Source organism: Oncorhynchus clarkii, chromosome 7, assembly GCF_045791955.1.
Source record: "Oncorhynchus clarkii lewisi isolate Uvic-CL-2024 chromosome 7, UVic_Ocla_1.0, whole genome shotgun sequence".
In the NCBI taxonomy this organism is placed as follows: Eukaryota; Metazoa; Chordata; class Actinopteri; order Salmoniformes; family Salmonidae; genus Oncorhynchus; species Oncorhynchus clarkii.
The window spans coordinates 3,415,034-3,430,406 of record NC_092153.1 but is presented as its reverse complement, the minus strand read 5'-3'; the positions used below and the strand labels follow the sequence as shown (position 1 = coordinate 3,430,406).

General features: G+C 39.0%; 3 protein-coding genes across 3 annotated transcripts; all 3 read right to left on the bottom strand.

The window, feature by feature from the left end:
• Positions 1-421: 421 nt before the first annotated feature.
• On the bottom strand, positions 422-1,359 carry LOC139412744 (gamma-crystallin M3-like). The gene is made up of 3 exons (XM_071159428.1): positions 1,270-1,359; positions 911-1,150; positions 422-755 (listed from the first exon to the last, which is right to left on the bottom strand). The coding sequence occupies exons 1-3, from the start codon at positions 1,282-1,284 to the stop codon at positions 474-476; spliced, it is 537 nt and encodes a 178-aa protein (XP_071015529.1). The 5' UTR covers positions 1,285-1,359; the 3' UTR covers positions 422-473.
• A 4,794-nt stretch (positions 1,360-6,153) lies between these two features.
• On the bottom strand, positions 6,154-7,494 carry LOC139412743 (gamma-crystallin M3-like). The gene is made up of 3 exons (XM_071159427.1): positions 7,441-7,494; positions 6,854-7,096; positions 6,154-6,495 (listed from the first exon to the last, which is right to left on the bottom strand). Exons 1-3 carry the CDS (start codon positions 7,450-7,452, stop codon positions 6,208-6,210), a joined length of 543 nt encoding a protein of 180 aa, XP_071015528.1. The 5' UTR covers positions 7,453-7,494; the 3' UTR covers positions 6,154-6,207.
• A 4,552-nt stretch (positions 7,495-12,046) lies between these two features.
• LOC139412740 (gamma-crystallin M3-like) lies at positions 12,047-13,529 on the bottom strand. Its single transcript, XM_071159423.1, has 3 exons — positions 13,468-13,529; positions 12,808-13,074; positions 12,047-12,379 (listed from the first exon to the last, which is right to left on the bottom strand). The coding sequence occupies exons 1-3, from the start codon at positions 13,474-13,476 to the stop codon at positions 12,086-12,088; spliced, it is 570 nt and encodes a 189-aa protein (XP_071015524.1). The 5' UTR covers positions 13,477-13,529; the 3' UTR covers positions 12,047-12,085.
• Between the last annotated feature and the right edge of the window lie 1,844 nt (positions 13,530-15,373).

Sequence of the window (15,373 nt, the reverse complement as noted above, 5' to 3'; positions counted from 1 at the left end):
GTGATATTGTGTTGGCCCGCTAGGGACCTGTTTCATTGTACTAAGTTCTAATCAATGGCCTAGACTGTGTGTATGTGTATCTTATATTATAATTTTAGCTTGTTAGTAAATAAACAATCACCTCAGTTGGTGTGGTACGGACTTATTTAGTGGGTTTGTGCAGATTCCCAGGTTATGCGATGTTCAGGATGAGACTGTAGTGTAAATTCATTCATTAGCGACAGTTGTAAAAATCGATATTCTGATATTATTTGAGTTAATTTGGGAAATAGAAACTCAATAAAACCAAACTTTCCCATGGTGCCCCAGATGAATGACTTAAATAATTACCTGATTCATTTAATCACGTAATTATAAACCATGAATAATTCGATGAGCAGTAGTCGTCACATTAATCAATACAACGTCACGTCACGACCGATGCTTTTATACAAGCCTTTATTGTCAACCTAATATTCACATCAAACAGTGAGTTAACAAGAATCCATGATACGCCTCATAGACTGCCATCTCATGTTGCCCATGCTTCCCCCCATGTTGCTGAAGTTCCTGTACTCTCCAGGCCTCAGGTACATCTGCCTGCCTCTGTAGTTGGGCTGCTCGTACATGAGCCAGTGGCCGTCCATCACATTGCAGGACTGGCAGTCGGACATACGGTAACGGTCCATCATGTTCTCACAGTCGTCCATCATCTCGTGCATCTGGCCTCCAAAGTTTTCCCTCTCGTAGATCCTCATCCTGAACTGGCCACTGTGCTGTAATGGAAAACCACAACAACCAAAGCCATTAGAAAAATTGCTAAATGTTAACACATTTTTTATTATAAAATGTTATTCCAATTATAACTATTTTATCCAATCCAAACTACTATCAGTGATAACAGAAACATATGAATTAGTTGTTTATTTACCATGGGGATGTTACGGCAGGACCTAATGCAGTCAGACATGCCCATACGCTGGTGGTCACCATACTCTCCTCTCCTCGCAAAGTACTGGTTTCCCTGGAAGTTGGAGCGGTCATACACCATGAAGCAGCCGCTCTCCACCCTGCAGGAGTTGCACCTGCTCAGGTAGGAGGTCAACTCAGGGCAGTCTGAGCTGGTCTCATAGGAACGACCCTGGAAGTTCCTGTCCTCGTAGAAGATGATCTGGAGGTTAAAAGAAACAACAATATTGACTCCAAACAGTAATACGACAAGTTCAAAATTCAAGTTCAACTGCAATTTTGAAAGTTTCTTCAGTGGTTTTAGGCTGTAGGTTGGCGTACCTTTCCCATGGTCATGGTGACTCTTGCTTGGGTAGCCTACAGATATATGGTGATACTTGGCCTGAAGATGTATAGCTTATTCTCCGTCCTTGGGTACTTTTATACCTGGCTTAACGTCAAAAGAACCCCCAGCTCCATTGTGAAAAGTACTGAGTTGGCATAATGGCATAGGGGCCCCTTTACACAATGGTTTCCAGCTAAACCCTTTATTACTCCCCATTGTGTGTATTTGTGAGGTGGGGTCCATTGTTGGATTGTTGCTGTTTGACTGACAGAGAGAAAAAAAGAAAATTCTCTGATAATTTACCTCAAAGGGCACTTGGCCCTTTGTATAATATTATTATAATAACATAACATTATGCACATCATAATGAGTGAGGGATATGAGAGAGCAAACTTCTTGTTATGAGAGGCTGGTCATGTATACTGTACATTGCCTCTCAATTTAACACACTGACATGTCCTGTCAGAGAAATCACTGAAAACAATATTTGATCTAGATGATTTAGATGTTCAGTGATAAGTGATTGATTGACTGGGATTAGGTTTTTCATTTCAAAGTGAAAATAGGCTAAATTAACATATTTCCTGTAAATTATTACACGAGTAATGTACAGGTAGACAACGTTATGGCTGGCTTTTGTTTTCAGTGAATCTCTAGTTCCCTGTGAATCTCTAGTTCCCTGAGAATCTCTAGTTCCCTGAGAATCTCTAGTTCCCTGAGAATCTCTAGTTCCCTGTGAATCTCTAGTTCCCTGAGAATCTCTAGTTCCCTGAGAATCGCTAGTTCCCTGAGAATCTCTAGTTCCCTGTGAATCTCTAGTTCCCTGAGAATCTCTAGTTCCCTGAGAATCTCTAGTTCCCTGAGAATCTCTAGTTCCCTGTGAATCTCTAGTTCCCTGTGAATCTCTAGTTCCCTGAGAATCTCTAGTTCCCTGAGAATCTCTAGTTCCCTGTGAATCTCTAGTTCCCTGTGAATCTCTAGTTCCCTGAGAATCTCTAGATCCCTGTGAATCTCTAGTTCCCTGAGAATCTCTAGTTCCCTGTAAATCTCTAGTTCCCTGAGAATCTCTAGTTCCCTGTGAATCTCTAGTTCCCTGTGAATCTCTTGTTCCCTGAGAATCTCTAGTTCCCTGTGAATCTCTAGTTCCCTGAGAATCTCTAGTTCCCTGTGAATCTCTAGTTCCCTGAGAATCTCTAGTTCCCTGAGAATCTCTAGTTCCCTGTGAATCTCTAGTTCCCTGAGAATCTCTAGTTCCCTGTGAATCTCAAGTTCCCTGAGAATCTGTAGTTCCCTGAGAATCTCTAGTTCCCTTTGAATCTCTAGTTCCCTGAGAATCTCTAGTTCCCTGAGTGAAATGGAAAACCAATTTGCAGTCTTGAACTTCGATTGTAAATCAGTTCAGTTGATACTTTAATTCTGAACAGAAATGTATTTATAAATACAAATTGGTCAAAAATGACCAATAGTCAAACAAAACTGATTTTTTTGCAAGAAATGAAGCTATTATATATCAGTACTTGGTGTAGTGGTCTATATAGACTTCATGCCTATTTCTGCATCAGCCCACTTCATCCTTGTTGCCAAACAGTCTGGAGTTAGTCCATTATCCATTGTCTGTTGTCCTACCAATGAACAGTGTGGGTGGCCTCCTCCTGACTTAACCTCAAAACCCCTCGCAGCCATGGTCCATTCCCATTTCACATACTCTGATTTGGACTCACACGCCAACTGTTCTGTGCTCCAATTTGCATGCTCAGAGCACGGTAGCATGCATATTGAGAAATACCCATTGTTGTCACTGTCACATACTGTAGTTAATCCATTTGAATCTGACCTTGCTATTGAATCTGACCTTGCTATTGAATCTGACCTTGCTATTGAATCTGACCTTGCTATTGAATCTGACCTTGCTATTGAATCTGACCTTGCTATTGAATCTGACCTTGCTATTGAATCTGACCTTGCTATTGATCCACCGTGCATTTAAAGGAACTACAACTTGTAAGGCTTAGTAAAGTCTTTGTTAGCAATGAGATGCTATATAAAATATAGTAAAAGGGTTATGCCACATTTGTCAAAATACCAGATGGAATGTCCTTTAACCTTACCCTTTATCTAGTGCCATATTTTTTTTAATTGTATTTAACTGGGCAAGTCATTTAAGAACCAATTCTTATTTACAATGACGGCCTACCCCGTCCAGAACAACGCTGGGCCAATTGTGCGCCGCCCTATGGGACTCTCAATCACGACCGGTTGTGAAACAGCCTGGAATCAAACCAGGGCCTTAGACTGCTGCGCCACTCGGGAGTTTATGGATTACTTGTGAAGCACTTGTGTAGTGCTTATAATGGCTATGAATGCCCTATAGAGCCTTTAGAAATTGTAGTTTGTTTAAAGTGTGTATTTCTTTTATCCAAATTTGATGTCAAGCAACAGTAAGTTAGTGTTTTAGGCAAGGTGAGCTCGTTATTCCCCTCAGGATCTACTTTCCTTCTTCCTGGACATGCCTCACTTCCTGATTATGCCAGATATGTACTATTCCTTTAGTCACAGCATTCCAGTCACCCCCCATTGGTTGAAATAATTTAGATTTGATTGAATGATCTGACTGACATTTGAAAATGTGTTTATTAAATTTAAAAAAATAGGTTATTGTGTTGGTAGCCGTCATCTGTGTAAAAACATATTTGTTCATATTTTATATGAGGCATACATATAAGTGTATATATAATGTCTTATAATACAAAGAGTTGTATCATACTTACTAATTGTTCATAAGTAATTATCCATCCTGATAATACATATAATGCGTTATAAGCCCAGAGAGCATAAAATGCATTATGTCATTGCAAGAATGTGAAAATCTTGCAAAGAACACTCACATTTTGTGCTAGCTACATATTAGTGTTAAATTTAGGTCAAAGCTTAATTTCACTCGGCTAGCTTGATAATTATATGTTTAGCATCAGTCATGTCTTCAGCCTCTGCCAGTTTATTGGCAATCTTCACAGTTAGCTGTGTTCCTAGCAAACAGTTAGCTAGCTAGCTAGGTAAGTGTCCGCAGGTGCCTAGCTTTTCCAAATATTTGTTGCTAGTTAACGTTAGCTACCCAGTCCTGCTAACTTGGGTAAATACAACACAGTGTTGGCTTGCAGCTCAGACATTTCTACCTTAGCCAGCTTGTTAGCTAGCTAGCTCTTAGATAATCACACAATGTTGTGCTGTTTGCAAATACCTCATGCCACTAGAAATTTTAGCTAGCCAGCCAACATTAGCTAGCGACTCACTCAAATAGTCTAATCAAAGTGAATCAAAATCAAATCAAATTTTTGGTGTAGACTAACAGTGAAATGCTTACGGGTCAATTTACAACAATGCAGAGTTAAAGATGATATAAGCTGTAGCTAGATAAACTGTAGCTACTCTAATCTAGCTGCACCTTCCAAAATCCAGGGATCGAGCTAGCTAGCTAGTTTTCTTAGAGCAGGGGTAATGGCCGGTTTAAATACCAAAAGGCTGATGCTATAAATCACGCTCAGTTCAAATTAATGCAGTTAAGTATCAATCAATCAATCACATTTAACTTCTTACATCAGCTGATGTCACAACGTGCTGTACAGAAAATCAGCCTAAAACCCCAAACAGCAAGCAATGCAGGTGTAGAAGTACGGTAGCTAGGAAAAACTCCCTAGAAAGGCCAGAACCTAGGAAGAAACCTAGAGAGGAACCAGGCTATAAGGGGTGGAGATTCTGGCTGTGCCGGGTGGAGATTATAACGTAACATGGCCAAGATGTTCAAATGTTCATAGATGACCAGCAGGGTCAATTAATAATATTCACAGTGTTGTCGAGGGTGCAACAGGTCAGTGCTGGAGTAAATGTCATTAAGGCCTTTCATAGCAGATCATTGAGAGTATCTCTACCTCTCCTGCTGCCTCTAGAGAGTTGAAAACAGAAGGTCTGGGACAGAGCATTTTAGGTAGGTCAATAATGCATGATGCTTTTTAGGCTGATAATGCATTATAGTAATGTATTGTAAGAAAGCTATACCTACTTATGATACATTATATCTTATAGCGAGTATTATAAGGCACTATAAGGCATTATTAAGGCACTTATAAGGAGTTATGTATGCTTCCATAGAAATTATTACCACATATTCTATTTGATGAGTTTGTGTTTGTATTATGGTAATGTTACACTTTTGGAGGATGGAAGTGGGAAGTGGTTTGATAAATATGGCCTGCCACTGTGTAGTGTGAAGGGTTGTGACAAGTTAGTCACTAGTTCTTAAGAGTGAGTGTGAATTTGTGAGTGATTGATTATGTCTGAGTAAGGACAGTATGATCTGTTGAGCTGAGCTTTCAAAGCTGAAGTTCCTCAAAGCTGAAGTTCCTTCCTCAAAGCTGAAGTTCCTCAAAGCTGAAGTTCCTCATAGTAAACAAAACAATTGATCACTTGAGCACCTGTCTGATTTCCATGCTTCATCATTTTTAATTACAGGACCTTCTTTGCCTTTAAAAAAAAGTGGCGTATTCTTATTTCTTATTTAGATCCTCATTTGGCGTAGTCGGCAGGATTCTGTTGTTAAGAGCTTATAAATGTCTAAAACACCCATACACAAGGCAGTGTCAAGTGCCTAGCATAGGCTAGAGGTTTTTTAAGACTAAATATAAGGATTATAGAATTTGGGGAAAAGGGGACATTTTTCTTTACCTTGTGTTTACAGACATTTCAGCTGATATTACTGTTTATAGTGGTTGCAGTATAATCGTTGCTTATAGTGGCTTTTTAGTGGTTAGAGTATTATAGTGATATAATAGTAATTTACAGTGCAGTGACTGGTGGAAATAAGGTAAGAAAATCGCTGCAAAAAATGAAGGTTTAAAATGTTTATTAAAAAGTCGTTGCACTCTTTAAAGACAGCACATTTAAAAGGCAGCATCGCTGCTGATGCGCCTCATGGACTGGAACCTCATTTCATCATTTCCCATTCCCATCTCTCTCGTGTTCCTGTACTCTCCAGGCCTCAAGTAGGTCTGCATGCCTCTGAATTGGGGCTGCTCGTACATGACCCAGTGGCCGTCCATCACGTTGCAGGACTGCATCTCGGGCATATGGTAACGCTCCTGGATGGAGTCACAGTCGTCCATCACCTCGTGCATCTGGCCTCCGAAGTTCTCCTTCTCGTAGATCCTCATCCTGAACTGGCCCATGTGCTATTGGAAAGAAAATAACATATTTCACGCATCTATTAACGGAACAGGATGAGCTTGGTTGATAGGATGGCATACAATGCAATATGCCACAATCTAAAAAGAATGAAAAGATAAGCACAATACGGTTTAATTGTTTTCCTTTTCATTCATTTGCGGTTGAGGCATTTAGCTGGATCTACACAACCGATGGCATGGGATGTGTTTTTATGTTGACTTTAGATTACATTAGGAGGTGTGAAAACTTTAGACAGACTTCGATTTTGGAGTGTAAGATAGTTTTATGGCATCGATGATTGTGGTCATTGTGGTGTGGTTGTGAATAGTTGTGGTCTGTTGTGCTGTCTGCAGAAGTGCTTACCTGGGGGATCATACGACAAGACCTGATGCAGTCGTTGAAGCCTAACATGTGCTGGTACTCAGGGTACTCTCCCCTCCTCAGGAAGTACTGGTGGCCCATGTAGTTGGGCCGGTCGTACACCATGAACATGCCACTCTCCACCCTGCAGGAGTTGCACCTGTTCAGGTGGGAGGAGAGCTCGGAGCAGTCGCTGCTGCACTCATAGGAGCAGCCCTGGAAGTTCCTGTCCTCGTAGAAGATGATCTGGAGAAAGAGAAAGTATGCTTTGAAAGTCTAAACATCTTGACGTGAAACCAATTGATTTTGATGTGCAAAAACTCATACATTCTATCCCGTTCAGAAATTATTCTACATAATAATTGTAATGTGTCTGACAAAATCAAACAATGCAACCATGATTATAATTAGAAGTCATTATAAGTAATCTGTAGTTATCATAGTGTTCTGAATCTAAAAACACACACATCAAGGATATATTCCCCATTGGAAATGGGCTCTGATGCATCCTAGATTCATAGTTCCAGTGCCAGATGGCGTACAGTTCAGCACTGTGCACAGACTTTGATCACAGCCCCACATTACAGTACCTTTCCGTTCATGGTCACAGTTATTTGATTTCCGTTGTTCTCCCTACTGGCGTGCTGCCTTTTATGCTTGATGTAGCTCCAGAAGAATCTACCGCCCAATTGTATAAAACGCTGAGTCAGCTGAGCAACACTGTACTGTACTCTACATCAACGCCACGCTCACGGCAAAGAGTTATCATTTAGTGCTCTGTAAGGTAAAAGGGTTTAGATTAGGTCTGATTCCTTTTAGACGTATTGTATAGTCTCTTTGAAATAGACTCTGAAGGGTGAATTAACTATTTATGGATTTTAATTTAGCTTCAACGTTTCATTTATGTAAATGATGTGCTCATAATGAACCATTTAGGGCAAACACTTATTTTATTTTAATTGTAATTGAACCTTTATTTAACTTTATAGGCTATGCTCGTGCCTATTTCATTTGCATTAGGAATAGGTTTGTGCAGTGCACACAAGAAACTTCCACTCAAAAATGATATTTTGGTATTCCACTGTATTTACAGTCCAGATATATGTTGCATGTCAGCAGTCCAGTTCACAAGATATTGGACTTTCAAGAAGCAAAGTGTCACCGGCTACATCATCATGATGCAAACTGCGGACTATTGAACAATACCAAAAGACAGTTGATTTTACCTTTAAGTGGTAGGTAAGGTGTAGGTAAAGGTGTACCTTACCATTTATATTGCATAGTATCAAAATAGTATTTAAAAAAGTATCAAAAGCAATATGGGGGTTGTTTTAATTGCTCCTTGAGGGTATCAGCAATATGATATTCAGTGTTATTTAAAAAGTGCATGCAAATGTGAAATTTTCAAGTGTTTGTACAGTAGCTACATTCAATATCATTGAAAGATACTGTGATATTTAGTTTGACAGAAAACACTGTTTCAGGGGCCGCTCCAGAATCCCCCATAAGTGTTCCTGTCTCAGGGGCCGCTCCAGAATCACCCATAAGTGTTCCTGTCTCAGGGGCCGCTCCAGAATCACCCATAAGTGTTCCTGTCTCAGGGGCCGCTCCAGAATCCCCCATAAGTGTTCCTGTGTCAGGGGCCGCTCCAGAATCCCCCATAAGTGTTCCTGTCTCAGGGGCCGCTCCAGAATCCCCCATAAGTGTTCCTGTCTCAGGGGCCGCTCCAGAATCCCCCATAAGTGTTCCTGTCTCAGGGGCCGCTCCAGAATCACTCTACATTAATATAGGGTAACACTTTATATTAAGTTGTTCCTATAGGGTAACACTTTATATTAAGTTGTTCTTATAGGGTAACACTTTACATTAAGTTGTTCCTATAGGGTAACACTTTATATTAAGTTGTTCCTATAGGGTAACACTTTACATTAAGTTGTTCCTATAGGGTAACACTCTATATTAATATAGGGTAACACTTTACATTACGTTGTTCCTATAGGGTAACACTTCATATTAAGTTATTTTATAGGGTAAAGTTGGCCCTATAGGGTAACACTTTATATTAAGTTGTTCCTATAGGGTAACACTTTATATTAAGTTGTTCCTATAGGGTAACACTTTACATTAAGTTGTTCCTATAGGGTAACACTTTATATTAAGTTGTTCCTATAGGGTAACACTTTACATTAAGTTGTTCCTATAGGGTAACACTTTATATTAAGTTGTTCCTATAGGGTAACACTCTACATTAAGTTGTTCCTATAGGGTAACACTCTACATTAATATAGGGTAACACTTTACATTACGTTGTTCCTATAGGGTAACACTTTATATTACGTTGTTCCTATAGGGTAACACTTTACATTAAGTTGTTCCTATAGGGTAACACTTTACATTACGTTGTTCCTATAGGGTAACACTTTATATTAAGTTGTTCCTATAGGGTAACACTTTACATTAAGTTGTTCCGATAGGGTAACACTCTACATTAAGTTGTTCCTATAGGGTAACACTCTACATTAATATAGGGTAACACTTTACATTAAGTTGTTCCTATAGGGTAACACTCTACATTAATATAGGGTAACACTTTACATTACGTTGTTCCTATAGGGTAACACTTTATATTACGTTGTTCCTATAAGGTAACCCTTTATATTAAGTGTGTGTGTGTGAGTGAGTGTGTGCATAAGTGTGTGTGTGTACCTGAATGGGCATAAAGAAAGCAGATGACTGTAATACATGAATTATGTAAGCAGGGGGGCGACTATACACTTTGATCTGTTCTGAAATTGAATAGCCACAATGTACTGTAAGCCTGACCCCTATCTAATACCTTACTTTTATAATACATCTATTGTGTTCAGTGAAATGGGTGGCCCCATTGTGAAGAATCCCTGACCAAGCAACATGACGCAGCATAGAGAGGTAAACCGCTGTCTGGTTGTTATGTACTGTAACGGAATACATTTGATGTCCCTACAAAAACGTATCATGCCCACAAAGAATGCAGTTGAAACTATTAGAAATGTTTCAGAAAACACACCCCAAAAAACAACAACAGAAAAAGGGATACACATCCATATGCTGCACATTTGATGCTCACATACAGTCCACGTTTATGAACTACTATTATCAATGGAAATGATGTCCAATTCCTCTGACTTCTTTAAACCAGTCAACAGTCCATTGGTTATACATTACCTCTTTAACGTCTCTAAACCAGTTCATTGGTTATACATTACCTCTTTAACGTCTCTAAACCAGTTCATTGGTTATACATTACCTCTTTAACGTCTCTAACCCAGTTCATTGGTTATACATTACCTCTCTAACGTCTCTAAACCAGTTCATTGGTTATACATTACCTCTTTAACGTCTCTAAACCAGTTCATTGGTTATACATTACCTCTTTAACGTCTCTAACCCAGTTCATTGGTTATACATTACCTCTCTAACGTCTCTAAACCAGTTCATTGGTTATACATTACCTCTCTAACGTCTCTAAACCAGTTCATTGGTTATACATTACCTCTTTAACGTCTCTAAACCAGTTCATTGGTTATGCATTACTTCTCTAAACCAGTTCATTGGTTATACATTACCTCTTTAACGTCTCTAAACCAGTTAATTGGTTATACATTACCTCTTTAACGTCTCTAAACCAGTTCATTGGTTATACATTACTTCTCTAACGTCTCTAAACCAGTTCATTGGTTAGGAAAGGGGGGATGCCTAGTCAGTTGTACAACTGAATGCAACTGAATTCATTGGTTATGCATTACTTCTCTAAACCAGTTCATTGGTTATACATTACCTCTTTAACGTCTCTAAACCAGTTCATTGGTTATACATTACCTCTTTAACGTCTCTAACCCAGTTCATTGGTTATACATTACCTCTCTAACGTCTCTAAACCAGTTCATTGGTTATACATTACCTCTCTAACGTCTCTAAACCAGTTCATTGGTTATACATTACCTCTTTAACGTCTCTAAACCAGTTAATTGGTTATGCATTACTTCTCTAAACCAGTTCATTGGTTATACATTACCTCTTTAACGTCTCTAAACCAGTTCATTGGTTATACATTACCTCTTTAACGTCTCTAAACCAGTTCATTGGTTATACATTACTTCTCTAACGTCTCTAAACCAGTTCATTGGTTAGGAAAGGGGGGATGCCTAGTCAGTTGTACAACTGAATGCATTCAACTCCACATTTAACCCTCTGAATCAGAGGTGCAGGGGGCCATAATCAACATCCACGTATTTGGCACCCAGGGAACAGTGGGTTAACTGACTTGCTCAGAACGACATATTTTTACCTTGTCAGCTCGGGGATTCGATCCAGAAACCTTTTGGTTACTGTCCCATTGCTCTAACCACTAGGCTACCTGCCATTATACATCCCTTCTCTAGCGTCTCTAAACCAGTCCATTGATTATACATCACTTCTCTAGCTTCTCTAAACCAGTCCATTGATTATACATCACTTCTCTAGCTTCTCTAAACCAGTCCATTGATTATACATCACTTCTCTAGCTTCTCTAAACCAGTCCATTGATTATACATCACTTCTCTAGCGTCTCTAAACCAGTCCATTGATTATACATCACTTCTCTCGTGTTTCTAAACCAGTCCATTGTCCATGGGTTATACATTATACTGTGGAGAACATGTAAACTAGCATAATGCTAACAATTGACAATAAGGATTAGTTTTCTGCTAAATACGTTTCAGAAACTGGAGGTTACAGTACAGCAGGCTTTCTGAGTATATCAGGCTTTCTGAGTACAGCAGGCTTTCTGAGTACAGCAGGCTTTCTGAGTACATCAGGCTTTCTGAGTACAGCAGGCTTTCTGAGTAATATAATTTGATGTACTGTAACATGGGTTAAATTTGATTCAATTGAGCCAGTGAGAAAATGCATATATATATATATATATATATATATATAGATAGATATATTTTTTGCTATTGATAAATTAATGTTATGTGCACATTTGGTGTATCAAGATCAAATTATTACTTTTTTTCATTCAGACTCTTTGAAATCCCTCTCCAGACACCAATCTGTCAGAATAAACCAGTGTAATCTAAATACCATGGGTAGATTAGACTTGATAGAAAAAAGAAGAGAACAGGTACTTCAAAATAAGAGTTTTATTACATTCAATGAGAATTGTGACTTTTAGCAGCATTTTGGATGTCAGGACAGCAGGAATCTCAGGCATCAATGCCGCTGACCCTCACAGGCATCCATGATCCGTCTGATGGAGCGAACTCTCATCATAGTGCTCATGCCCATGTCTCTGATACTCCTGTACTCTCCAGGCCTCACGTACATCATCCTGCCTCTGAAATGGGGCTGCTCGTACATGAGCCAGTGTCCGTCCATCACGTTGCAGGACTGCATCTCGGACATGCGGAAGCGCTCCTGGATGGACTCGCAGTCTTCCATCAGCTCGTGCATCTGGCCTCCGAAGCTCTCCTTCTCGTACAGCCTCATTCTGAACTGTCCCCGGTGCTGTTGGGGAGGGAGAACATTGACAGTTACTACCGTGTGTGTACTCTATGCTTCCAGTATTATATTTATCATTGCTTGTCAGATGACTTATACAGTAATAGAGGCCTGGAACACGTTCATTAGGGACAAATTGTTTTGATAATACCTAAACTTGTTCAATTAGAAGACATATTTTTGTTTTCTGTTACAAAACGTTTGGCTACGGTGTGCCCTGCTGAACACGACCCAGGTGAACAGCACGTCAAGTATCAGATGTACAGAGTCCTAGTAACTCACACTTCATCACCATTCACGAACATCTAGCTACTCAAAAATATAAAAAAATGCACTCTTTATATGAAGAGAAATAGCATGAACAACATCATAAATATAATCATGTCATCATCGAACACCAGGAGACGGTGGAACTCCAACTGTGGACGTCTTACCATTGGGATCATGCGGCAGGAACGGATGGACTCCAGCATGGTCATGTCCCCCATGCCCATCACGGAGCCCATACGCTGGAAGTCAGAGTACTCTCCCCTCTTCAGGAACATCTGGTTGCCCATGAAGTTGGAGCGGTCGTAGATGACGAAGCAGCCCATTTCCACCCTGACCGACTGGCAGCGGTTTAGGTACATGTTGAGGTCGGGGCAGTCGCTGCTGGTCTCATAGCTGCGACCCTGGAAGTTCCTGTCCTCATAGAAGATGATCTGAGAGGGTGATTTGATTGAGAAAATTATTTAACCTATGACCTCTTCACCTATGTTGAGAAGATTATAAAGGCTATGATTTTAAATGTTTTACATAATTAATATAGTTAATCATTATTAATTGATTGTGATTAATTTGTTATTACTATTAATAAAAATTATAAATTCTTAACTCTGTATATAATGCATATCAACTGCATGATCTCATATAATAACTCTATATTATTTTAATAAAACAAAGATAGTTTAGCATTATTTAGCTGAAAAACGTTGCTTTATTCTCACAGATTGATATGATTAGGATTTTGTGGATATAGCTGCTATGCAAGACACTATATTCATATCTCAATGGCCAGCTCTTATAGTGAATAAAAATCCCCTGCTCTGTATTACTCTGGTCATGGCTGGTTTAGCTTGATGGTGAAGCTTGATTAGATGACACGCAGAAGACACGGTGTGTTGTGTCGATCCAGTGGCACTTTTATATTGACATTGGGTCCACAGGGCACCTTGCATACCTTTGTGCTAAATAGCATGAGTCATCACAAGGCCCACGTGGGGCTTGTATACATTTTACACAGCACATCTACATGAGTTATTATTGGATGCTGAATGCAGCATGGGGGCCATGACAGGTATTGTTCTCATCAGAAATAGAACATGGCGTATTCTTCAGTTTGGGTGACTATGCTAGATGGTACTTTACCAGGTTAAAATACAGTTACAGTATATTTACTAGTAAACTTAGTCACACTTAGGGAACTTGGTCACAATTAGTGAACTTGCTCACACTTAGTGAACTTGCTCACACTTAGTGAACTTGGTCACACTAAGTGAACTTGGCCACACTTAATGAACTTGGTCCCACTTAATGAACTTGGCCCCACTTAGTGAACTTGGTCACACTTTATATTAAGCTGCACAAACACCATATAGCTAGTTACCTGACATTGTATTTATTGGGGTGATTACATATCTACACAGTATACTGAGAACAGTATTTGACCAGTTTCTTTTTAATTCAATAATTGTTGATAAACCTTATCTGTTGAAATGTTTACAGTTCTGTATTGTAATTACATGTTGAAAGCTTCGGACTATAAGGTTCGATCTGCATTTTTGTCAGGCTTGAGTTATTGACATAGCCGTGTTCTTTTCAATGTTATCTTCCTGTGTATACTCTAATTACCCCAATTCATGTTAAGTTCAAAAGAATACAAGATAAAAATGGCTGACACCATTCAAACCAATGAGGGTTCAAAACTTTAAAGCCAATTTTCTCAGAATCATAGAACCTTATAGTCCCAAGCTGTCGATTTTGGTCAGCAATATATAGTTATAGAGTTGCTGCATATCATAAATGAAAGAAATGTGAACACATTTTTAGTTCAACTCAAGCACAGCATTTCTCAGCAGGACAAAGATGATGTAGATAGAGGGTTATTTTAAAGGTGTATGACTTCATGAGGACAAGCACTGGATGAAGAAACATTACTATCTGGCAGCTTTACTGGTCTGACCACATTAACAACATAACATCAACAACTTCCTGGTTCTTCTCAAAATAAAAATAAAAATAAGAATCAGAGGACAAAGTAATAATCAGGTAAATAATGAATTAATAAAACACTACTGATTCCCTACATTTTAGAAATACATACACTACCGGTCAAAAGTTTTAGAACACCTATTGATTCAAGGGTTTTTCTTTATTTTTACTATTTTATACATTGTAGAATAATAGTGAAGACATCAAAATTATGAAATAACAGATATGGAATCATGTAGTAACCCCCAAAAAATCTAAATATATTTTATATTTGAGATTCTTCAAATAGCCACCCTTTGCCTTGATCACAGCTTTATACACTCTTGGAATTCTCTCAACCAGCTTGATGAGGTATTTCAATTAACAGATGTGCCTTCTTAAAAGTTAATTTGAGGAATTTCTTTCCTTCTTATTGCATTTGAGCCAATCAGTTGTGTTGTGACAAGGTAGGGGGTATACAGAAGATAGTCCTATTTGGTTAAAGACCATATTATGGCAAGAACAGCTCAAATAAGCAAAGAGAAACGACAGTCCATCATTACTTTAAGACATGAAGGTCAGTCAATACGGAACATTTCAAGAACTTTGAAAGTTTCTTCAAGTGCAGTCACAAAAACCATCAAGCGCTATGATGAAACTGGCTCTCATGAGGACCGCCACAAGAAGACCAAAAGTTATCTCTGCTGCAGAGGATAAGTTCATTAGATTTACCATCCCCAGAAATTGCAGCCCAAATAAATGGTTTATACA